Source organism: Eublepharis macularius, chromosome 17 (genome assembly GCF_028583425.1).
Source record: "Eublepharis macularius isolate TG4126 chromosome 17, MPM_Emac_v1.0, whole genome shotgun sequence".
Taxonomy (NCBI): Eukaryota; Metazoa; Chordata; class Lepidosauria; order Squamata; family Eublepharidae; genus Eublepharis; species Eublepharis macularius.
This window is the reverse complement of record NC_072806.1, coordinates 11546868-11570858: the sequence shown is the minus strand read 5'-3', so window position 1 is coordinate 11570858 and position 23991 is coordinate 11546868. Positions and strand designations below refer to the sequence as shown.

General features: G+C 45.3%; 1 protein-coding gene across 2 annotated transcripts in view; it reads right to left on the bottom strand.

Moving 5' to 3' along the window:
- Positions 1-23583, bottom strand: part of EPHA8 (EPH receptor A8) — a 45689-nt gene extending 22106 nt beyond the window's left edge. For both annotated transcript variants that reach the window (XM_055001086.1, XM_055001085.1), the window contains exons 1-4: positions 23527-23583; positions 19367-20030; positions 9146-9301; positions 1636-1971 (exon numbers count right to left, since the gene is read on the bottom strand). In XM_055001086.1, coding sequence (XP_054857061.1) covers positions 1636-1971; positions 9146-9301; positions 19367-19964 — 1090 coding nt within the window. In that variant the 5' untranslated portion in view covers positions 19965-20030; positions 23527-23583. The remainder of the gene's footprint in view (positions 1-1635; positions 1972-9145; positions 9302-19366; positions 20031-23526) is intronic.
- Positions 23584-23991: the final 408 nt, after the last annotated feature.

Here is a 23991-nt window from a genome sequence, read left to right as displayed (position 1 = left end):
ATACCCGTTCTGAGATATCAATATTTTACAGCTCCGTAGGGAAGTTCCGGATTTTGTTTCTTAATACGTTCACTGATATGTCATATCAGGGGCTTTGTTTCTCTGCTTCTTTTGTTGCTGATTTTGTTGGTGCAATGCATTGACATATGTATGGAAAATAAACCCCTGCCCTCAAGCCATAGCTGACTTATGGCAACCCCTGGTGGGGTTCTCAGGGCAACTGATTAACAGAGGTGGTTTGCCATTGCCTGCCACTGCAACCCTCATCTTCGGTGGAGGTCTCCCATCCAATTACTAACCAATCATGCTTAGCTTCTGAGATCTGATGAGATCAGGCTCTCCTGGGCTATATATAAAGAATATGTTATTAATTCATATAATATACATAGAGTGTTGCATCCTGCTTTTTCACTCAATTGTACCTAATCCCCCCCCCTTAATAAAACTCCAGTTCTACATGACATTTGTTCAGGCAGGTCCCACAATCACCAGCATAGGGTGTTCAAAGGGGAGTACTTCCTCTCCTGATTGCCTGCAAAAAAGCTCGTTGGATCAAACCCATACAAAGCTAACTTATTGACAAATAATACAGGGAAATGTACATGTTGTACAGGAAAAAATATCATTCGGAGGGCACAAAAATAATGCACAACTGAAGAATTGTAGGCATGATTTTCACAAGGAAGAATCGAAACGAATACAAGGATTGGGGGCTTGAAAAAGCAGGGACAAGAAATTGGAATCCATCTCTATACGGACACGTACAGCATACCCCCAAATTGTTCTCTAGGCACAGCAATATAAAGTGTGCATGAAGATCTATGAGAGCTATTTTAAAACAGCGCAGATTTACAATGACCCCAAATTAATTTATCTGAATCAAAGGGGAAATATGAAGCATTTCCAAGGATCAATTTACATTTTAGAGAAACTCTCATATTTGCATTACTTATAGTAAAGTAGGGCAATAAATCTTCTAAATAAAAAAAAATTAAGCATGTAGAGTAAGAAACAACCCTGACTTGGATAACCAGGTGAGCCTGATCTCGTCAGATCTCAGAAGCTAAGCAGGGTCGGCTTTGGTTAGTAATTGGATGGGAGACCTCCAACAAAGACCAGGGTTGCAGAGGCAGGCAATGGCAAACCACCTCTGTTAGAGCAGAACCACAAGTGACAAAAGGCACAGATTGGACACTTGTCTGCTTCCCTCAAGTTTTGATGGGAAATGTAGGCATCCTAGTCTTGCAGCTTGGCTCTCCGACTGCTGTCCAATGGACTTTTCAACTGTCACTTGTCCAACATTCCGCCAAGCTGCCTACATTTCCCATCAAAACTTGAGGGAAGCTGACAAGTGTCCAATCTGTGCCTTTTGTCACTTGTGGTTCTGCTCTTAGTCTCTTGCCATGAAAACCCCACCAGGTTTCCCCAGAAGTCAACTATGACTTGAGGGCCTGATCCACCACCACCAAAGTAAGTAACAACAATCATCTATATATACAAGTCTGGGCTACTGAGTCAGTCTTGCCCATTGAAGCACTGGAAAGGAACCTCTCATGGGTCAGTTCTGTTGTACCAGCTCCTGGGCAGAAAAGCGAACAGAAGCTTTAAGTCTGACTGACACGGGCCATCTCCTACCTGCCTGGTTTGTGGTGATGTTGACAGTGGTGAATCTCGGCGGCTCCGGACTCAGGTCAGAGACCCCGTTGACGGCCTCAACCCAGAAAGAGTAGTTCGTATGGGCCAAGAGATTGGCAACAGCGAGGGAGCCCTGCGCCAAATTTGTCTGCTGGGGAGCGAAGCGGATCCCAGCACCGCAGGGCTCGCATTGGCCCGAGTCCCACACGCAACGGTGACAGATCACATTATATATTATATCACTGCGACCTCCTTTATCCAGGGGTGGAGCCCACTCCAGAGTGACTGAAGTACCATTCACACTGGACAGAAGGTTCATGGGAGCGGAAGGGGGACCTGGAAAGAATGAAAGAGAGTGCAGAATCAGGCAGAGGGCCTCAGAGCAGCAAGATATGGGTAGCAGACAACATTGTTGAAGTTAAACATGTCTCCATCTGATCAGCGTTTGGCTGAAACACTCGATCGTAATAATAATAAGTTCGTATGTATGCCACTCTTCACGCTCATCCACTTAAATGCTGCCCCTTCAGCAGTCTTACAGGGGAGATACCATAATTTGCCTTATTCAGACAGACTCTGCCGATGTGATTGGAAGAAGGCTGAAACCCTGAATGATATCGGAAAGCCCTCATTATAACTTTTATTGCAAATTATGGATTGCCCCTATTTTAACTAAATTACCTTCTACTGTATTAAAAAATAATATAGTTCCCTATCTGCGGGTGGAGAGAAACCAAGAACTACACTGGCTGTGGCCAAGAATCTCTCCACCGTGTTTTCCTTAAAGGAATAAAGACCCCCCCCCTATCCACTGCTCAGGATCATTGGATCAAAGGAGCCTGAAGGGGAAAGAAAGTATACCCCTCTTCAAGATGACTAGTGCCCACTCTGAGCAGTGAACAAAGTCACTATTATTATTATCTCTACAATTCAGCTGGAGAGCAGGGGCCAAGAGGAATGGCTTACCCAAGGCCCCCTGCTGAGCTCATGGCAGTAGTGGGATTCCAACCAGCAGAGTGCTGATTCACAACCCAACCACTTAACCACTGTGCTACAACAATTCTCAAAGTGTATTATTATCCCTGCAATACAGCTGGGGAGCTGGGGCCAAGAGGAATGGCTTACCCAAGGCCCCCTGCTGAGCTCATGGCAGTACCGGGATTCCAAGCAGCAGAGTGCTGATTCACAGCCCAGCCACTTAACCACTGTGCTACAACAATTCTCAAAGTGTATTATTATCCCCACAGTACAGCTGGGGAGCTGGGGCTGAGAGGAGTGGCTTTCCCAAGGCCACCTGCTGAGCTCATGGCAGTAGTGGGATTCGAACCAGCAGAGTGCTGATTTGCAACCCAATCACGTAACCACCTTGTGGGAGTCCTTGAGTTGATGGAAGGAAGGTGGGCTATAAATCAGTTGAATTAAGGTCTATCTAGTTCTAGTTCTACTATAGGGGTATCTATCTAGGGGTGAGGATGTGGCTCAGTGGCAGAGCATCTGCTTAGCACAGCTAAAAGAAAAGGAGATATGTAAGATGGGGGAAGCCTCTGCCACTGACTTTAAAACACTACTCTCGGCTTGGCAGGTGCCTGGGCTGCTCTAATCTGGAATGGGATTTCTCTGCCCAAGGGAGGGGCTGTGGATTGGAAGAGTCTCTGGTTTGCATGTAGAAGGTCCCAGTTTCAGTCCTCGGCATCTCCAATTGAAGGATCAGAGAGTAGGTGATGTGAAAGATCTGAGACCACAGAGACCCACGCTACTACTCTACTAGTCAGAGAAGACAGTACTGACCAAGATAGACCAGAGGGACTGACTCAGAATATGGCAGCTTCATGTGTATGTATTAGATATTTAGGGGACAGGCAGTCTCTGAGGCACCTTTCTTACACATTGGATTATTTACTTTTAATGCATTTTCTTTTCTTTTTTATATATACTTTTTATTAATAGAAATAAAAGCCCATAGAAAAAGCAGAAAACAAGAATAAAGAATAAGTAGACAGTAACAGAACTTGGAACTTAGAAAGGAAAAAGAACAATAATACATATTTCATTTCCATTCTTCTCTACAACACTTATCTTTTTTTAAAGCAAAATTACAGTCTCTCCAACATTTTCTTTTCCACTACGGCCTTCCTTCTGCTTGTTTTATATTCCCCTATTATCCTCTTAATGATCAAAACCACAAATCGTCAACTCTCTATTCCTCATTTCGTGCAGAAAGTCAATAAAGGGTTTCCAGTTAGCCAAAAAGATAGACAATGTTTTGTCTCTGATCAAAGCTGTAAGTTTCGCCATCTCCACTAATTCTGTCATTTTCCGTATTTTTCCATTTCTGTGCATACAACAGCCTTTAGAAATTGTTTGCAAGTAGATTTTCCAGTGTGAAATGCACTAAAGTGCATTGAAAGCACATGAACCAACATGCGTGAAAGCAGCACAAATGGCAGAGTATCTGCTTTGGACGCAAGAGCAGGGCTGGCATGCTCATTGAGGCCAGGTAGGCGGTGGCCTCAGGGTGCGGGATGCCGCAGGGGGCGCCAGAGGAGGCACGGGGGGGGGGGCGGGACCGCATGCCATGGAGCTGCAGCCTCCTAGCACCCCCGCCCCGCACGCCCACCGCTGCCAGCACACACACCCCGCGAAATACACAAGGAGGGAAAACCCCACGGGTAACTAACAAAACTTACGGTTCACACCAATTACTTAATCAAGTGAAAAATTCTTTAAAGTGCAAGTGCAAGTGCTACTATGACCATTCAATAAATACTTTAAATACTTACAGTTCATTCACATACAACTATATCAACAACACTTATTATACGATACATTGAACTCTACAATTACAATAGGTACTACATTGACAGAGTACGTCAGGTACAACCGAAGATCATGAAGACACAACAGTTCTTATAATCGTATTTCTCCAATTTCTCAGACAGTAAATTTCTCCAATTTCTCAGATAGCACTCCTTCAGTATATCATCCTCTTCATTCAGATGAGAATGGATGTGCAGGTAAGGAACAAGCCCTTCCTCACGCTCAATCTGGGGCCGGCTACAAACATCAGATTTCGTGCCCACTTCATCAGGAGCGTGTTTCCTAATAAGGATAGAGGTACATCAACTCCCCGGTTCCATAACATTAATACCTTAAGTTTTACAAAATTCCCCTATTATACTTACACATCACATCAGAGGTACATTTTCATAATACAAATTAGCAAACAGTTGACCCGAAGAAAGGCGGCCGTGCATTCTCTGGCGCGCCCACTAGTCATGTCAATTGCACTCTTATCATGACTGGCTAATTAACTATCTTCCTCGTAAAAGCTACAGACCCCCACTACACCAACCCTCACTGAGGCAATCTTATTTCATAAATAGCAGTTAAGTAATAATTCGTTGTTCAGACCCCTTGGTTTAACGGAGTCGAGCTTAAAGATCCAGTAAGCCTCCCGACGAAGGAGCCAAGATTGGACCCCCTCTCGCTCTCCCCTATTGGCTACTTCCAAAATCATCACCTTAAAGTTATTCTCCTGGTGATTCTGTTCCTTAAAATGTTGAGTGAGTGGTGCCTCTATCACGTTATTGCGAATACGTGAAATATGCTCAAGCACCCTCACTTTGATGGGTCTCAGAGTACAGCCAACATAAATCAAGTCACAAGGGCACTCAAGGGCATATACAACCCCCTTCGTTTGGCAATTTGCGAAGTGGTCAATGATATGTCTGTATCCCTTGATGGAGATCTCCTTGCCTTCATATAGCATCGCACAAATCTGACATTGCCCACATTTAGAGTTCCCCTTTGGTAATCGTTGTGTTTGGCTACCCCTACTGAGTAGATGGGAGAATCAATTCATCTTACACCCATCTAACCCATTCGGGATAAATATAGTCAAATATTTTCGATTCATAGATGACCTTTACTTTGTGTATGAGGATATTGAAGGTGTAGAAGACTTCTGTGGCTGGCTTAATAGCAGGGATCCTGATGTCAAATTCACTTGGCAGTACAGCAAACAGAAAATTAATTATTTGGATGTCATTACTTACAGAGGGAGGGATAATAAGATTGGAATAAAGACTTATAGTAAGGAGACAGATAGGAACTCCTATTTGGATTTTCAATCTTTCCACCCGCGCCACTTAAGGGAGAATATCCCTTTTGGGCAGTTGCTTAGAATTAAACGTAATTCATCATGTACATCGGATTTTGAAAAAGATGGTAGGCTGTTATGTAAACAGTTCATTAGGAGAAACTACCCAGAAAGTGTGGTTCATAAAGCTTGGCACAGGGCGGGACGGGTGGATAGGAATTCCCTTTTTGAGCCTAAGACGAAGGAACAGAACAACAGAATAGTGTGGGCATTAGACTTCACACCAAGAGCAAATCAGATCAGAAAGATAGTTTCTCAACACTGGAATCTGGTGGAAAGTATAACGGGATGCGAAATGAAACCTAGGGTTGGTTTTCGCAAGACTAAAAGCCTCAAAGATATATTAGTAAGAGCTGATGTCAGTAGGGGTAGCCAAACACAACGATTACCAAAGGGGAACTTTAAATGTGGGCAATGTCAGATTTGTGCGATGCTATATGAAGGCAAGGAGATCTCCATCAAGGGATACAGACATATCATTGACCACTTCGCAAATTGCCAAACGAAGGGGGTTGTATATGCCCTTGAGTGCCCTTGTGACTTGATTTATGTTGGCTGTACTCTGAGACCCATCAAAGTGAGGGTGCTTGAGCATATTTCACGTATTCGCAATAACGTGATAGAGGCACCACTCACTCAACATTTTAAGGAACAGAATCACCAGGAGAATAACTTTAAGGTGATGATTTTGGAAGTAGCCAATAGGGGAGAGCGAGAGGGGGTCCAATCTTGGCTCCTTCGTCGGGAGGCTTACTGGATCTTTAAGCTCGACTCCGTTAAACCAAGGGGTCTGAACAACGAATTATTACTTAACTGCTATTTATGAAATCAGATTGCCTCAGTGAGGGTTGGTGTAGTGGGGGTCTGTAGCTTTTACGAGGAAGATAGTTAATTAGCCAGTCATGATAAGAGTGCAATTGACATGACTAGTGGGCGCGCCAGAGAATGCACGGCCGCCTTTCTTCGGGTCAACTGTTTGCTAATTTGTATTATGAAAATGTACCTCTGATGTGATGTGTAAGTATAATAGGGGAATTTTGTAAAACTTAAGGTATTAATGTTATGGAACCGGGGAGTTGATGTACCTCTATCCTTATTAGGAAACACGCTCCTGATGAAGTGGGCACGAAATCTGATGTTTGTAGCCGGCCCCAGATTGAGCGTGAGGAAGGGCTTGTTCCTTACCTGCACATCCATTCTCATCTGAATGAAGAGGATGATATACTGAAGGAGTGCTATCTGAGAAATTGGAGAAATTTACTGTCTGAGAAATTGGAGAAATACGATTATAAGAACTGTTGTGTCTTCATGATCTTCGGTTGTACCTGACGTACTCTGTCAATGTAGTACCTATTGTAATTGTAGAGTTCAATGTATCGTATAATAAGTGTTGTTGATATAGTTGTATGTGAATGAACTGTAAGTATTTAAAGTATTTATTGAATGGTCATAGTAGCACTTGCACTTGCACTTTAAAGAATTTTTCACTTGATTAAGTAATTGGTGTGAACCGTAAGTTTTGTTAGTTACCCGTGTGGTTTTCCCTCCTTGTGTATTTCGCGTAGTGATTACGGGTATAGCCATTATTGCCAGTATCCAGCACACACACCCCGGCTGGGTGCAGCAGCCATGGGAAGGCGCCTGCGGCAGCACAGAGCAACTGAGCGGGAGAGCTCGGAGGCCACCCGCGCACCGTCCCAGCCACCCGCCGCAGCAATCGGGCTGGCGGCGCGCATGCTCCCGTGATGATGTCACACATAACGTCATCACACAGGCCGGTGCATGTGTGCGCACGCAGGGGCACCTGGTCTGCCGGCCGGCTGCAGGCACCAAAAACCCTGGCGCTGCTGCTGCGCAAGAGGTTCCAAGTTTACAGGACAATCCTAAACTGAGTTACTCCCGTCTAAGCCCATTGAAATTAATGGTCTTAGACTGGAGTAACTCGTTTTAGGATTGCACAGTTAAGTCCCCAGTTTAAAAGATCAAATGATATGAAATATCTCTTGCTTAAGACCCTGGAGAACTGCTGGCAATCAGAGCAGACAACACTGGCTTTGAAAGAACAATGGTCTGACTCAGTAGAAGTCACACACACACACACACACACACACACACATTTTAAAAAATAGAAGGAAAGAGGGAAATCCTAGCACCAATGATGCGCAAGAATGCTTCTGGAATTTGTCCCCAAAATTGTGTGTGTCTTCTGCCCTAAAATCCTTCAGGAAACACTGGGATACAACATAAATTAATTTAAGGTTGCTAACAGTGCAATCCTATGGTAAGTTACTCCAGTATAAATCCATTGACTTCAATGGGCTTAGACTAGAGTAACTATTCACACAATTGCACTGCAAGAAGCAAACGTGGTTTAACAGACTGGAACTGAATGAATAATGGTTTAATTTCTTGTACCAACAATTATGATTATAAAAAAAAATCATAAATAAAATAACAAAACAAATGCAAACGTGGTTTTTGAAACACCGCCTAGTGTGCCTATGGAGGTCAGGAAAAAAAATGAAAATATTCTTTGCTCATAAAATTGGAGGACAGTGTTGTGGAATGATTAGTGTATCAGACTAGGGTATGAACGATCTGCATTCAGTCCTGTAAAAAAAAGGTAAAAGTAGTCCCCTGTGCAAGCACCGAGTCATTACTGACCCATGGGGGGACATCACATCACGACGTATTCTTGGCAGACTTTTTAGGGGGCGGTTTGCCATTGCCTTCCCCAGTCATCTATACTTTACCCCCAGGAAACTGGGTACTCATTTTACTGACCTCAGAAGGATGGAAGGCTGAGTCAACCCGTAAAGTTTCTAGGTGACTCTGGGGGCAGTCACCTATGTCTCAACCTAATCTACCTCCCAGCATTGTCGTATAAATAAAATGGGGAAGCTGGGTCTACTCCCACAAGCTTCCAGGAAGGGTGTGTTAGAGAAATCTACTACGTAAGAAATTTATAGAGGAAAAAACAGAAAAATTAAAACATTGGAATTAATTTGGCAAATTGCAAAGGTGTAACAGGACACATGTCAAACTTTTTAAAGTGTTCAACTGGCATGCTTATAAACATTCGAGCAGCTCTGTGTTGGGCGCAGCGATGTTCACCCATCAGCTTCATGTGCATATGTGTGTTTGCCACTGACTTCTACACTGCTTTGTCCCCATGTGATGCTTCAGACCAAGATCCTGAAACCTTCCACTTCTGCCTTGCTTGCTTAAGCTAGGCTGCAACCTTAAGGACACTTTCCTGGGAGTAAACTCCGTTGGGATTTTCTGAGGATGGCATGGCGAGGCTTGGTGTGGCACACGCAACAGAGGGACTGAGCAGGGAGGATTACGTACGTGAACAAGGTGCTGAAGGAGGGTCTTGAGGAGCTCGGTAAAAACCACTCTCACAGCGGCACACCTGCGCAGCCTGGCTGTCAGAAAAACTGTGGAAAGGGCACTTAGCACACAGCTGATCCCCAGGGGAGGACTTGTAAAATCCCAGTTGACAGGCTAAAGGAAAAGGAAAAAGGAGAGATGTAAGTTGGGGGACGCCTCCGCCACTGACTCTAAAACATTCCTCCCGGCTTGGCAGGTGTCTGGGCTGTTCAAATCTGAAATGGGATTTCTCTGCCCAAAGGAAGGGCTGTGAATGAGGAAGAGCCTCTGGCTTGCATGCAGAAGGGACCAGGTCCACTCGCCGGCGTCTCTCGTTGAAAGGATCAGGTTATAGGTGATGTGCAAGACGTCTGCCTGAGACCCTGGAGAGCTGCTGCCAGTTTGACAATACTGACTTTGATGGACGAACAGCCTGATTCAGTATAAGGCAGCTTCAGTTCTGATCCCACAGCCCTGCTGGACGCCTCCGACAAGAGTTGTTGCTGTTAAAAAAAATCTACTTTGTTCCATACAGAAAAACTTCTTATTCGTTTATTAATTGTGTTGATCATTCATAGTCTCTCCAAGGAGGTCTGGGTAGCTGACATGCGTAGGGTGATGCCGTTTCATCTTCACAGACTACCCCGGGAGGAAAGGGAGGCTGAGAGAGAAGGTGATGGGGCCATTGGCACCCTGTGTGATTCATGGGCTAGGTAACAACAACAATAACATTTGATTTATATACCACCCTTCAGGATGACTTAACACCCACTACGAGTGGTTTACAAAGTATGTAATTCTTATCCTCACAACAATCACCCTGTGAGGTGGGTGGATTGAGAGAGCTCTGATAGAGCCTGTGACTGACCCAAGGTCACCCAGCTGGCTTCAAGGGGAGGAATCAAACCCAGTTCTCCAGATTAGAGTCCCGCGCTCTTAACCACTACATCAAACTGGGACTAGGGATTCATTTTGATAATTTTGAACCCTTTTCATAAATAACAACTCTGATTTTTATGCCCCCCAGAGGCACATGTGTGAATAAATCGATGCGATATGAAATGGGACAAAAGGTGAAGGCAAGGGGCGCACAGTGAATGAAGAGCATGTGTTGCTGATCAAATTCTTTCTCTTTGCATGTGGGGAGCTGTGCGCACCAAAAGCCATGAACTTCCTGATGCTCTTTGCCAAAAACAAAAAACCCAACAGCTTGATATAGGATAGAAGGATGGTCCACCAAATCTTCCCTGCCTGAATTTCCCTCTGGATTTTGGAGTCCCAAATTACATCAACTTTTTGCCAGAGTTCAACTGATGCATTAGGACTCCTCCATTGTCTCATTTAAAAAAAAATCTGAATTTTATACAGAGAACTGCTCCAGATATGTAGTTTGCTGCAATTGCACACACCCATTGATTCAACGCTGCAAAAAAATTTTTTTGATGCGATTAGATTAGATTAGATTAGATTAGATTAGATTAGATTAGATTAGATTAGATTAGATTAGATTAGATTAGATTAGATTAGATTCGATTCGATTCGATTAGATTCGATTCGATTCGATTCGATTCGATTCGATTCGATTCGATTCGATTCGATTCGATTCGATTCGATTCGATTCGATTCGATTCGTGTACTTTTGCACTAATGTGCAAAATTATAGGGCTCATCAAGAAAAGATTGCACAAAAGATGTCGCTGCAATCATGCGTGCAAGCACATCAACATTTCTTTTTCTTTTATTTTTTTGCAGTGTATTATCAATGTGCACATGGGTGTTAGTGTTGTAAAGGAGCAGACAAACATAAAGATATCACAGAGAAGGCAGGTGAGGGTTTATGATCTAAAGCTTGTCATGGGCACATTGTGATTTCTAAATAAGGCTTAATTCTGTCTGAGCTTCAGGAACCTCTGTGCTTTCTTCCATTTAGAGGGGAATTCAGTACTATACTGGACATTCCTGTATCTGGGTCTGCTATCAAATGAGCCTCTTCTGACATCTCTTACTATTTCTCTGCCTGTGCATTGCACCTTCCCATGCTCCCACCCCATTCCCCATCTAGTCCTCTAATGCGTCTTTTCATCCAGCCACCTCCTGCTGCGGCCTGTCTCAGGAGCTGACAGGCTTGCTTGGGAAGCAGAAAATAGGATGGGAGGGCCTAACTGAGCCATCTGCAACTTGGTCCATTTGTCCCCCTCCTCGTAGCTCGGGGGACAGGAGAACATCTGTTAATAAGCTGGTGGGCTGGCTGAAATGATAGACAGACCTGTCTGTCAAGGAAATGATCGCTAAGGAAGAGCCACTCTGCTGGGTCCAGCTTGGACTCAGGGGGTGCATTGTGCATTTGAAAGCAGTTTGGGGATGTAAAAGCTTTGTTCAAAGCAGCTTGGCTCAGGAGCCGGAGTGAAAATGGCCTCCTGGAACTCTTCAAATACGACCCCACCATCTTGCTGAAGTATGTGTACAATGATAAAACACTGCAAAAAAGCAATGTGGATGTGATTGTACCAAACAGCTGTATCGTGATTATTTCTAAGCTGAGCTTGGCTGATGCATCTATGTGTTCCTGCATATGCGTACACAAAAAAATCCTTGATGCAATCACACAAAGAATCACTTTAAGCCTGCTTTTTTGCAGTGTTGATCTGTCTGAACCTTCAGAGCGGCAGCCCTGGGGAAGAAGAAAAGCCATACTTGAACTGAAGATTTCTCTAATTCATCAGTTTCATTTGGCAACAAGATTAGATCACTCAGAACTCCAAAATCAGGGTGTCTGGTTTGATTTGGGGAAATTCATTGGTCCTGTATGATCTGTCTTCTGGGCTGCTCACAGCATTAACATTTTGAAAAAAATAAAATAATATGATGACTAGCAAGATTTGGGTCCAATAGCACTTTAGAGACCAACTAGATTTCCAGGGTGTGACCTTTGGAGAGTCAAAGTTCTCTTCGTCAGACTCTTGAAAGTGCATACCTTGGAAATCTAGTTGGTCTCTAAGGTGCTACTGGACTTGAAAATATGGTTATTAGTTAGACTTACCATGAGCCTACTTACGGCAGGCAGTTTCCCAATGATTGGCTCTGTTGCCCACTGCACTCCAAGCGATGGTGGGAGAAAAATAAAGGCTCTAGCCTACATGCTGACACATCAATTGCCAGAAATTCTATGGTAAAAACCAGAGTTTTACCATAGAGTTGCAGTGATTCCTAAAGCCAAAAGTGATGTAGTGACATCAGCAATGTTGCCCACATCACATGCTCCCATGTCCTTCCCCTCAATACTCCTATGGCTAAGGTAGGGTTACCAACCCCCCTGTTGGGGATTTTCTGGGGATCCCCTGCCCCCAGAAAAGGGGAAACAAGGCCTCATCTACTTACAGGAAGTTCTTACCATAGAGTTCTGGCAATTCCTAGAGCTACCTGGAAGTAACAAAGGGTAGCTCTAGGAAATGCTATATGGTAAAGTCAGATGGTTTCTGGGTAGCTCGACGAATTGCCGGAACTCTGTGATAAGAATTCCCTGTAAATAAACAGGACCATAGTTTTCTTTTTAATTTTTCTCCTGGGATTCCCACCCACCCGCCTGCCAGTTGCTAGACTACAGGCCAGCTGTGAGTGGTGGTGCCTGCTGTGAACTTGGCGCGGATAGTTCTATCACCATGCCCTATTGACACTAAAACTGGGTAACAAATGGATTGTGGAAATGGCTTTTGTCAGATAGAGACCACTCCATAGATCTAAGTCCAAGTCACGTCTTCCGTGCCAGCCCAGAATCAATCTTGCCTGTTAGAAAAACTGACATTCATTAGATGGACTCCAGGCATTTCTTTGACATCTATTCATTATTCAGAGAGAATATCAGCTGGGGGCGGGGGCCTTGGCCGACAGAGACGGTTGTGATAGGCCGGCCTGGCTGAGCTGAGCTGAGCTGACAACCCCGGGACACTGTGACAAGCCCTCATCTCTGGGGATGTGCCTTGCAGTGACATGCCAGGGCCAAGAGATCCTCTCAAACAGGCACTCAAGTTCTCCAATCCACTTTTCAAGAGATTATAGTTTTTTGAGGGACAGCTAGGGCAGCCCCCAGGTTCAGTGGAGGCCTACCTCGGAGAGTGCCTGGGTCGTCCCCTGGTTAGCATAAGTGACAGAGACGCACCATGGTAGCTGGGAGCCGTTTGAAGCTGTTCCGGCCACAATCCCTGTGAAATGCAAAACTCTCCAAAGAACGAAGCCAGCAAGTTATGCACCGCCAAGCAGAGCAACTGTAAGGTTATTAGGGTTGCTGGTCCCCCGGTGGGGGTGAGGGACCCCCTGTTCCCAGCCTCCTCCCCCCACCACCACTCACCTGGCCGGTGCGGAAAAATGAGCAGGAACAGGTCTCCCGGGGTGCACTCCCAGCACAGTGCAACATCTTCACTCCTGGAAGTGATGACATCACACCATGCTGGAAGCAAGTGTGAGCAAAGAGCATGAGAACCTCCAAGAGGTACATGCTGGGTCCCTCACTTCTGCTGGGAGGGTAAGGGGACGTGATAACCCTAAACATTATATCTGGGGCAAGGGTATTTGGCAGGTGCACAGGGCATGCAAACAACTTGGTACATGATTAGAGTTGCCAACTTTGCTTGGGAAAATCCTAGGGATTTTGAGTCAGTGCCTGGAGAGGGTCGAGGTTAGGGAGGGGCCTCAACAGGAATGTCATCATTCTAGGACTTCATTTTCCTTTACATACTATGGTTTACCATAGAGCCTGACCTCAAAAGTTGCCATTTCCTCTAGGGGAACTGATTTCTGTAGTCTAGAGATTAGTTGTAATTCTAGGACAACTCCAGGTCCCACTTGGAGATTGGCAACCCTTTAGGATCCCTCCCGAATTTAATTTTTAACCTACACTTTGTTCAAGGAAGAAACGTCCCACCCCCAAGTTATCTCATCAACAACAGTGAGAGGTAGGGGAGGTGGACTGATGGAGACTGGCCACAGTCAAATACATAGCTGAGAAGGGATTTGAACTCAAGACTCAAACTTTACCTTACAATGGCTCATCAACTGGGCATCTCAATTTGATTTCCTCCTTGGGGTTTCAGTCTTTCCTTTTCAAAAGTTCTCAAGGTAGTTTGGAAAGGTATAGCTAATTGCTTGGGATCACATACAGAATGGCCCCAGTGGGTGACATTCAGTCCCCCCAAATCCTACAATGCTTTCCCTCCCTTCCTATGAGAAATGACTCAATTTCCTCCACTCAGTTTCTTACTTTGACTGTACATCTACCTGCCAAGGAGTTCAGAGAATGCATGGTTCTTCCCTGTTTTATCCCCATAACAACCCTGTAAAGTAGATTAGGCTGAAAGAAAGTGACTAGCCCAAGGTCACCCATAGAACTTTTTGGCAGAGTGCAGATTTGAACCCGGGTCCTTCATAATGAATCGCTATCACACTGTGTATCTCTTTTTTTTTGTAATGTTTTACCAGCACGCAGGAGTAAATGTGCACAGCTATGAAACACCACACAAAAAGACCCTTGAGGCAATCCTACGTAGCACCACTGTGCTTTTCCACCATGCTTTATGTGTATATTCGTGTGCATACAAAACATGCATGTAGAATGAAGGAACTGAATTTTAGAAATCAGAGAAGGAAGGTTAGAAATTCCTGTTTAAACCACACTTAAAGAGACTGGGTTGCAGAAAAAAAGATAAATTCCAGAGCATTAAAGGGACAAAGAGGGTGAAATCTTTACTGTCAAAACCGGTGGAGTATATGGGTTAGAATGTCAGACTAAGACCTGGGTTCAAATCTCCAAGCTGCTGTGGAACTCCATGGGTGACCTCAGGGTAGACACTCTCTCTCCACTGAAACCACCTCGCAGGGTTGCTGTGAGGATTAAATGTGTGAAGAAATATGTACTCTGTCCTGAGATCCTTGGGAGGAAAGTGGGATAAATATATGTCAATAGCTAGAAGCACCTGTGTCTGCCTAAATGCAACTTATGCTGCACATCCTAGGGCAGAGAACAACCTGATGCAGAGATGTCTTTTTCTTCCCTGACTTTGGTGACTATCACCTTGGGTTTAATGCTGTCAAGTCCGCTGGTTCACATTCTGCCCCCCCCAATCTAGACAAAGCCCCCTACTCTTGTTTGTCAGCTCACAGCTCGGCTCTTCTAAATAGCTTTTGTGAAGAAACAGAAAATAAACAAAGCCTCCTGCGAGGGACCCCAAGTGAGCCGCCTGCTGTATACATGTAGCCCCAGGCTAGCGCATGGCAGTGCCTTGCGCACAGCTGCCGTCTCCTTATCACCGTTTATACAGTTGCAAAACAAAACCATCTTCCCAGACCCTGCTGACTCTCTGGGGGAAAAAAACTCCCTCCATTCTCTGAGCCGGAGCGGCCACATTAGAAGGTGATGGATTAAGAAGATAATGTTCTCCTTTCTTATTGACTTTTCTTTTGTTTTCTTTACTGTCAAAACTTCCTGTCAAAGGAAAGGCAGGATTACAGAAAACAGCCTGTGGATGGAGCACAGAAGTGGCCAAAGCCGAGGACAGGCCTGGATGGGAGCCAGACGCAGAGAGCCGCTGTGCATGCCGTTGGTAGAATGCCAAGGAATGAATGCTCTGGGGACTTATGATGATTAGAAAAACCTCTTCTTGGTCTGGGGAAAGAATCTAAATCATTAATGGACTCTCACTCTGTACGTGAACGAGCGCCAAAGCCACTGGAAGGGCCAGGCCCAGGGCCAGGCTGCCCTCAAGAACGAGAAGGCCCTAACTGTACAGGCGGTAACCTGGGGAGATATCTCTGTACCAGGAAAGAAAACTTCTCCCTACTGAAATCATAATTTTGCAACCAATAAATACAATATATGTAAACAGTTTTAATGGAAAGTCCTAACAGTGCAAGGTGCTCCTAGTAAATATAATAAATACAGTCAATGAAAAAATATATATCCAATTATTCCATCATTGTATACACACTCCCATTAATCAGAACGAAAAGGAAGACAAGACAGATTATAGTCCGGGTCAGTGAATGTTTCATGAGTGGAAGCAGAGGGTCAAGCTAGAAGTGACGAATTGCACTTGCACTCCACATGTGATCGAGTGGAGTGCAAGTGGAGCGCAAGTGAACAGGGAGGAATACACGTGAGCCTGTTCACTTGCCATTCAAGTGTAACTCGTCACGTCTAGCTTGGCCCTCAGAGTTAGAAGAAGATCTCCTGGTAGATGGGGATCTCTGTTTTTAAATGGAATACACGCCTGGAGCCTCTCAGACACTGATCTATTTGTTTCTTATAGAGTGCCACTTTTTGCTTTAGCAGCCCAAAAAATTCAGGCTACAGAGGTATCCAGAGAAAGTAATGCTTTTATTTGATCAGCATTTCCCGGTTAGATCATTTTAATTGTTGATACTTGTATAAATAATTAATTGTCAATACTTGTATATAGGATTCACTTATTTATGTCAGATCATTTTATGCGTTTGGATTGTAACAGCCTTTGGCCATAGACAATAAACTCTACTATTGCTACACATTTGGAGGAGGTCCCCTGATAATGGCCATTTCCACATACTTTGAATAATGCACTTTCAATGCACTTTCACAATCCTTTTGAAGTGGATTTTTTGTTCCACACGTTGAAAAGCAGTTCCAAATGTTCACTAAAGAGTATTGAAAGTGGATTATCCAATGTGTGTGGAAGCAGCCATTGAGGAACGTCTGTCTTTTTGAAGGAGAAACCCATTCGAATTTGGAGAAGGTTTTCTGATAGTTAGGAATGTCTATTTCTTTGAATGAGAAATTCTCCAGAGTTTGGAGAAGGTCTTCTGACAATTGGGAATCATTCTGTTTTGTTTTTATCATAGATCTGAAAGAAGGCGACGCCATTCCAGTTCAGGGAAGCGCATGTACATGAGACAGTAGCATGCTGTTTTAAAGAAAGTCAGGGCTAAATGTTCCAGCTGCAATTAAGTGTAAACTTGGGATTAGAGATGGGCACGATCCAAAATAAATTAACAATCCAGCTGATCATGGATCGGCGCCGGCGACGATCCCCAATAAACAATCCACACCGATCCATTCCTGAGCCGTGGATCGTGGATCATGGATGCCAAAGCGGGGCACGCTGCTATTTCCAGCTATGTGGGAAGGTGGGTGTTGGCGGCGGCTGCCGGGCCCGGTGGGCATGTGGAGACGGCGGCGAGCTGCCTCCCCTCAGGGGGTGGGGGGGGGTCTGGCCTGTGTTTGATCGTCAGAGCTGCCTATCAGGGTTTGCAGGGATGAGATTGGAGTGCCCATGGCTACAGAACACCCCTTTCCCCCTCCCTCCCTTGGGTGTCTTCTCCAGCTGGTGACTGCTTTGCTGCTCCATGGTTGGAAGGAAGCCCTGCTGATCAAGGAAAGCTGGGCTTCCATGTGGGTTTCCAGGGTGACAGAAGGAGGGCAAACACAGCTCAGGCATTCCCCTGGCTCCGTGGCCAGGGGAATAGATTGCTGGCGCCTAAGTGTCTGGATCCTCGATCCTAGCACGATTGCCCCGATCAAGCCCCGATCAAGCCCCCCGCCCCGATCGCTACATCATTGGCCATGGCCGAGCACGATCCACCAGGTCCCGATCGCGTGATTGCCATTATCGTGGGGGGTTTTCGATCGTAATGCGGATCGTAAATAATCTCACGAGAATGGCTTATTGACCAGTTTTAAATATTTAACATATGCACAGTAACACTCAAGGTGGCAATGTGAACATAAAACTCAATCAAGCAACTCCATTCCCGCCAGCTCAGTCATGGTCAGAGATGGGGAAAGATCAGATCTGGCTTGACCATATAGGCAAACTAGTTGGTCATCTAGGCACGAGGCTTTAGAGGGTGTTGAATTAGATTAATTTCTTTTCTCTGTTAAGAACACAATGATCTCTCTCTTATAAACAGTTTTCCTATGCAGTGCAATTGTGTTAGGATTAATTAGAAGGTGTGCAAAAGTGTGTGTGAGTGTAATACTCATACATATGTTCACATTGTTCATTTGAACGCCAAGTGAGAGAAAAATTATTCTAGAATTCTAATTTTTTTCTATATCAAGCATTGTAGGAGGCAAGGACAGGGCAAATCCACACATCCCAGCACGTCCTGGCGTCACAGTAAATGTTTGCTAAACTTCTGGAAGTATAGCATCTTTCTAGCGCAATTTCTGACTCATTGTGTGATGAGTCAGAAATCGCACTAGAAAGACCCTATACTTCCAGAAGTTTTGAGAACGTTTACTGCAACGCCTGGATGTGTGGATTCAGCCAAAGTCATAGTTCACCAAGGGAATAAAAACCATTCGGCCAGCTGTGAGTCAAGACAGGAGGAAGAAGTGAACTCCAATGGACACCCGTTGGCCCATAAAGAAATGCAACCAGGCCTATTTGTATCTGACAAAGGAAGTGTTGACTCTCGAAAGCTTATACTCTGGAAATCGTGCTGGTCTTTAAGGCAGGGCTCATTTTGAGGAGCAATGCACAGGAACGCAGTTCTGGCAGTTCCTCAAAGAGATTATATGTCAGGTGGCCCCACCCACCTGACTCTCGGCCATTTGGGCCCGTTTGGGCCTGGATTGGGGCCAAACCAGCCCGGATCGGGCCTCTGACGGGTGGTGGATCACTCTCCCCCTCAGCAGCGGCCTGATCCTGACCATTTTGGCCCCCTTTTTGGTCATTTTCAGCCCCTTTTTGCCATTTTGGGCCCAATTTCGGCCCTGAATGGCCAGGATTGGGTCCAAAACAGCCAGAATAGGTGATGTCAGGGGGTGTGGTATATGCAAATCAGCTATGCTAATGACACACTTCTGGCGATATCAAAGGGCGTGGCATATGCTAATGAGTTATGCTAATGAGTTCCTCCAGCTCTTTTTCTACGAAATGACCCCTGCTTTAAGGTATAGTTCGACCAAGATCTCCCAGAACTAGAGACACAAGGAATGAAATATGCTCCCTTCCCAATGCAAGAGGAGTTCTGGAACCCCCCACTGTAAGCTGACCTTTAAAACTGATGAGTTTAAGTATAGCACTCTGAATGTCAGTGACAGAGTGTTAGACTTGCAGTCTCTCTCTAGAGAAATGTGGGCTTAGCATCTTCGACAATATTTCTCTTTTCGATGCCTTGTTTCTCCATCCCTCCCTCCGGGTCCCACAATCGTAATTCTTACCCACTTACCCAGACACGCATCTCTCTGCTCCTCATATCCAGCGCTGCACACACATTTCCCAATAGGAACCAGCCACTCCCCTTCAGCACTGCAGTACATTTTGGGGGTGTCTCTTTCTTCAGAGTGCCTGACGCATTCACCCCGCACCTCCACCAGGGACGACGAGTCAGCACCCGTGACCGCCTGGGAGAAGGAGGCTAAGTTCCTCACCATGGCGGGGCACTTTTTGTAATACACACGGACGGAGACGATGGCAATGCAAGCCCCGATGTCTTGGAAGGCCAGGTAGAAGCCTCGTTTGCTGAGCGGCCCCACGCCACGCACCTCCGTGTTGAGCTTCAGCCGCCGGACCCCCAAGTCCACGTTGGTGAAGCTCTCGTCGGCTGCAATGGTGTCAATTTTCACAAACTGGCTCTCACGGGTAGTGCTGCCCAGGTCGCGGTCTGACTGCAGGTAGTAGAGGTTGAAGGTCTCCTTGCATGTTCCCAGCACGCCAGGCATGCTGTTGCAGTCCCGGAGAGTGAACCGGATCTCGGCGTAAACCCGATGAGCCCCATGCCGCTGCACCCAACTAGTCCTCAGCCAGTTGTTCTGGTTGGGGGACATGACGTTGCAGACCTGGTACGTGTGAATGGGGTTGAAAAATTCGTCCACTTCATTGATAGAGTCCCACTGCAAGGTAGAGCAGGAGAAAAGGGTTAATATAACCAGGTGCTCATCCTCATTGGCCTTATTAGGGACAGTCTCTATTATCTGAGAACTAGCCCTCAGAGCCAGTTTGGTATAGTGGTTAAGAGCATGGGACTCTAATCTGGAGAGTGGGGTTTCATTCCCCACTCCTCCGCTTGAAGCCAGCTGGGTGACCTTGGGCTAGTCACAGCTCTCTCAGAGCTCTCTCAGCCCCACCCACCTCACAGAGTGATTGTTGTGGGGTAATAGCATACTTTGTAAACCACTCTGAGTGGGCATTAAGTTGTGTTGAAGGGCGGTACATAAATCAAATGTTATTATTATTAAAACATGGAGTTGTATCCAACCCCCTTTGGGGCTTAATTTCAGTGCAATCCCATGTTTATTATAACCCCTATCGCACACGACTTGCGGGGAGGGCGGGATATAAATATAATTAATTATTATTATTATTATCCATGCTAGTCCCATGATCTCCAGCACAGCCGCTTTGGTGGTCAAATGCAACTCCCTCGTATTGAAAAACCGGTTGGATCCAAACCACTCTTCCCACTTTGCCTTTGGGAGAAAGTCTAGGGGGGTGCCTTTTAGCAGCCTTGGGTGAACAGGGGAAAAGTGGGACAGAAACAATGTAAGTCAATCAATCAACTTCTTCTCCCTGGTTTGTGTCCACACCCGCTACGGGGAGCATTGGCGCCTGTCCGTCAAAGCGGTGGTGCAAAGTGCAGAGCGGGAAAGCAAATCCGAGCAGATATATTTCAAGCCCATTAAGAGAATCTCCAGCTCTGCTCTGACTTGACACAGACCTTGTTTCGCATTCCAGGGATAACCTGCTTTTCATTACAGGCACGGAGTCAGCCAGAGCAGCTCTGATAGTTTGGCAGGAGGGGGGGGGAGGATGCCTCCCATCTCACGCACACAAGGGTATTCCTGCAATCTGTTTTCGGACAAGAGTGTTGAGAATCCCTCCATGGGTTGAAAGGCGACTCCCGCCAAACTGGCTGTGAGCTATATCCATTTATTCTGCAAGGACTTACCCTGTATTGATTTTGAAGCAAAGAGGGGCATAAGTGTGTTGTGTGTGACACCTCCATGTCCGTGTATGCGGAAGCATGTGACAGACAAGCTAGCTAGGGTCTCTGTTAAGAATGGGGATGCACAAGCAAGCTGAGAACACTGCTAAGGATGACAACGCGCAAGCTGGCGGGGGCCTGTCTTCGGGATGGGGATGAGCAAGCTGGAGGAGATCTGTATTAAGGAAGGGATTGCACTAGTTATCTGGAGTCTGTGTTAGGAACGGAGCTGTGCAAGCTGGCTGCAGACTGTGTTAAGGATAAGAATGGGCAAGCTAGCTGAGGTCTGTGTTAAAAATGAGGATGCACAAACTAGATTAGATCTGCATTGAAGGGATTGTGCAAGCTTGCTGGCGTACATGTTAAGAAAGAAGGCGCATATCTCCAGATGTGCATCTCATTGATAGAAAAGAACAGTTTCCATGTTTGGATGTCCATAAAGGCTATGGGCAGCATACCAATTTTGGAGGAGATTAAAATTTCCATCCTATTGAAAGCAAGAAGCGGCACCTGGTTTGGGACACATGGTCAGATGAATGTCCTATTTACAAGCTTAAATTAAGTATATTTGAAACACTCCTCAGATTTTTGCCAATATCTGTACTCATGGAATAAAAAAAGAAGCCCAAATCTCCACGAAAATTAAAGGGGCAGGTTTGATACATCCCAGCGTGTCCCAGTGTCTCTCTGTATCCAGCTGCGAAATGGTTTCTATGAAACATTCTTCTCTCATCCCATGTCATTGAGATAAAGTCCCCTAGCAAGATGAAAATGAGGACATCATAATTAATGCGGCAGGCAAGCAGTTTGATTACATCTGTATTCAGGAACTTGGCTAACATTTTAAATTAAAGTCAACACAAGATTTCTTTTTTTAAAAAAAGCAGATTATAAAGGGATAAAGATGCAAATAATAGATATGAGTGTTGGCCCACGTGGGGGAAAGAAGAAAGGGGGAGAAATTTACATGGAAGACTGCAAAGAGAAATCACTTCGCACATGGATAGGTCTACCCTGCCTGCCTCTATTGCTTCCATTTTGCATTGCGTCAGGAAAAATATTATAAAGGCCAGATGTCCAAATTCTTGTAAAAGTTAGCTGAACTATAGATAACAAATGAGGATGTGCTATCAAGCAAGAGGGGAGATATTGAGAATAGGGCCATGCAAGTGAGCTGGGGATGTTAAGAATTGGGAAGCAGAATCTATATCTGGGAGATACAGAGAATGAAGATGTAGAAGCTAGCTGAGGGATGTTAAGAATGAGGCTGCAGAAGCTAGCTGGGGCATATTGAGAATGGGCTGGGGCATATTGAGAATGGGACTGCAAAAGCTAGCTGGGGGATATTGAGAATGGAGTGCAGAAGCTAGCTGGGGGATGTTGGGGGTGCAGAAGCTAGCTGGGGGATATTAATAATAATAACAACAACAACAACAACAACAACATTCGATTTATATACCGCCCTTCAGGACAACTTAATGCCCACTCAGAGGGGTTTACAAAGTATGTTATTATTACCCCACAACAATCACTCTGTGAGGTGGGTGGGGCTGAGAGAGCTCCAGAGAACTGTGACTCGCCCAAGGTCACCCAGCTGGCTTCAAGTGGAGGAGTGGGGTATCAAACCCGGCTCTCCAGATTAGAGTCCCGTGCTCTTAACCACTACACCAAACTGGCTCTATTAAGAATGGGGATGTAGAAGCTTGCTGGGGGGAAATAATAATATATAATAATAACATTCGATTTATATACCGCCCTTCAGGATGATTTAACACTCACTGAGAGCGGTCTACAAAGTATGCCATTATTATCCCCACAACAAAACACCCTGTGAGGTGGGTGGGGCTGAGAGAGCTAGAAGCTGTGACTGACCCAAGGATGTTCAGAATGGAAGTGCAGAAGCTTGCTCTGGAATGTTGGGGGTACAGAAGTTAACCGGGGGGATATTGAGAACAGGGAGGCAGAAGCTAGCTAGTGGATACTGAAAACAGGGATGCTCAAGACAGGGAATTCAATTTTCTGAAAAAATGTACCTGAGGCAAGTTTTCCTGGGGCTGCTTAGCCTGTGGGATAAGAAGCCCATGCCACCAAGCTTCTGAAGAGATTGCCAACTACTTCCAACTATCTGAAGAAAGCCAGCTGTGCCACCTTCCTTATGAATCCTAAGCAGGAAGAGAGCTCATGCCACCAATTCCCCAACAGACCACTGACCACAGGATGGGAAGAATCTCTGTTCTTCTCTTTGTTTTATTGCCTTAACCTCAATTGAAAATAGCCTTGAGTCCCTTGGCAGAAAGGCAGCATATAAATGCAGAAAACATGCAAACAATCTCTGCAAGAAACATAGAAAATGAAGACTTGCTTCCGCCTCCTGGCTCCACTGCCAACAATCTCCTTTTACTTACCCCGTGCGAAGGATAGGTGAGCCAGCCCCAGTCCCCAACGATTGTGGATGTGTCCAGCAAGTTTACTGCAAAACATATACGGAAAAATTATTTTATGTGGCTAAAAAAAATGTGAGCATAGACTTCCTATACCGCCCAGTCTTGATCACAATCAAAATATATCAAAGAGCGAGGGACAGACACTTCCCAAATTCTCACTTTTTTTGCAAGCATCCTTGTTAAATACTAAAAGATGTTTCATGAACATTCATAAATGTTCGGTTGGATGTCTCGGAAACGCCGGCGTGAATACACCGGTTCAGCTGCCCTGCCATTTTGTCCCTAACCACAATCATTTGGGGGGAGGTAATCTTGTATGGAAGTTATCTCTGTTAATTAGTCTTTGCCAGTATGAATAGCTGTTGGCTTCGATGGAAACTGTAGTTTTTACTGCCTTCTAAACTGAATCAGAAGGCTGCAAAAACT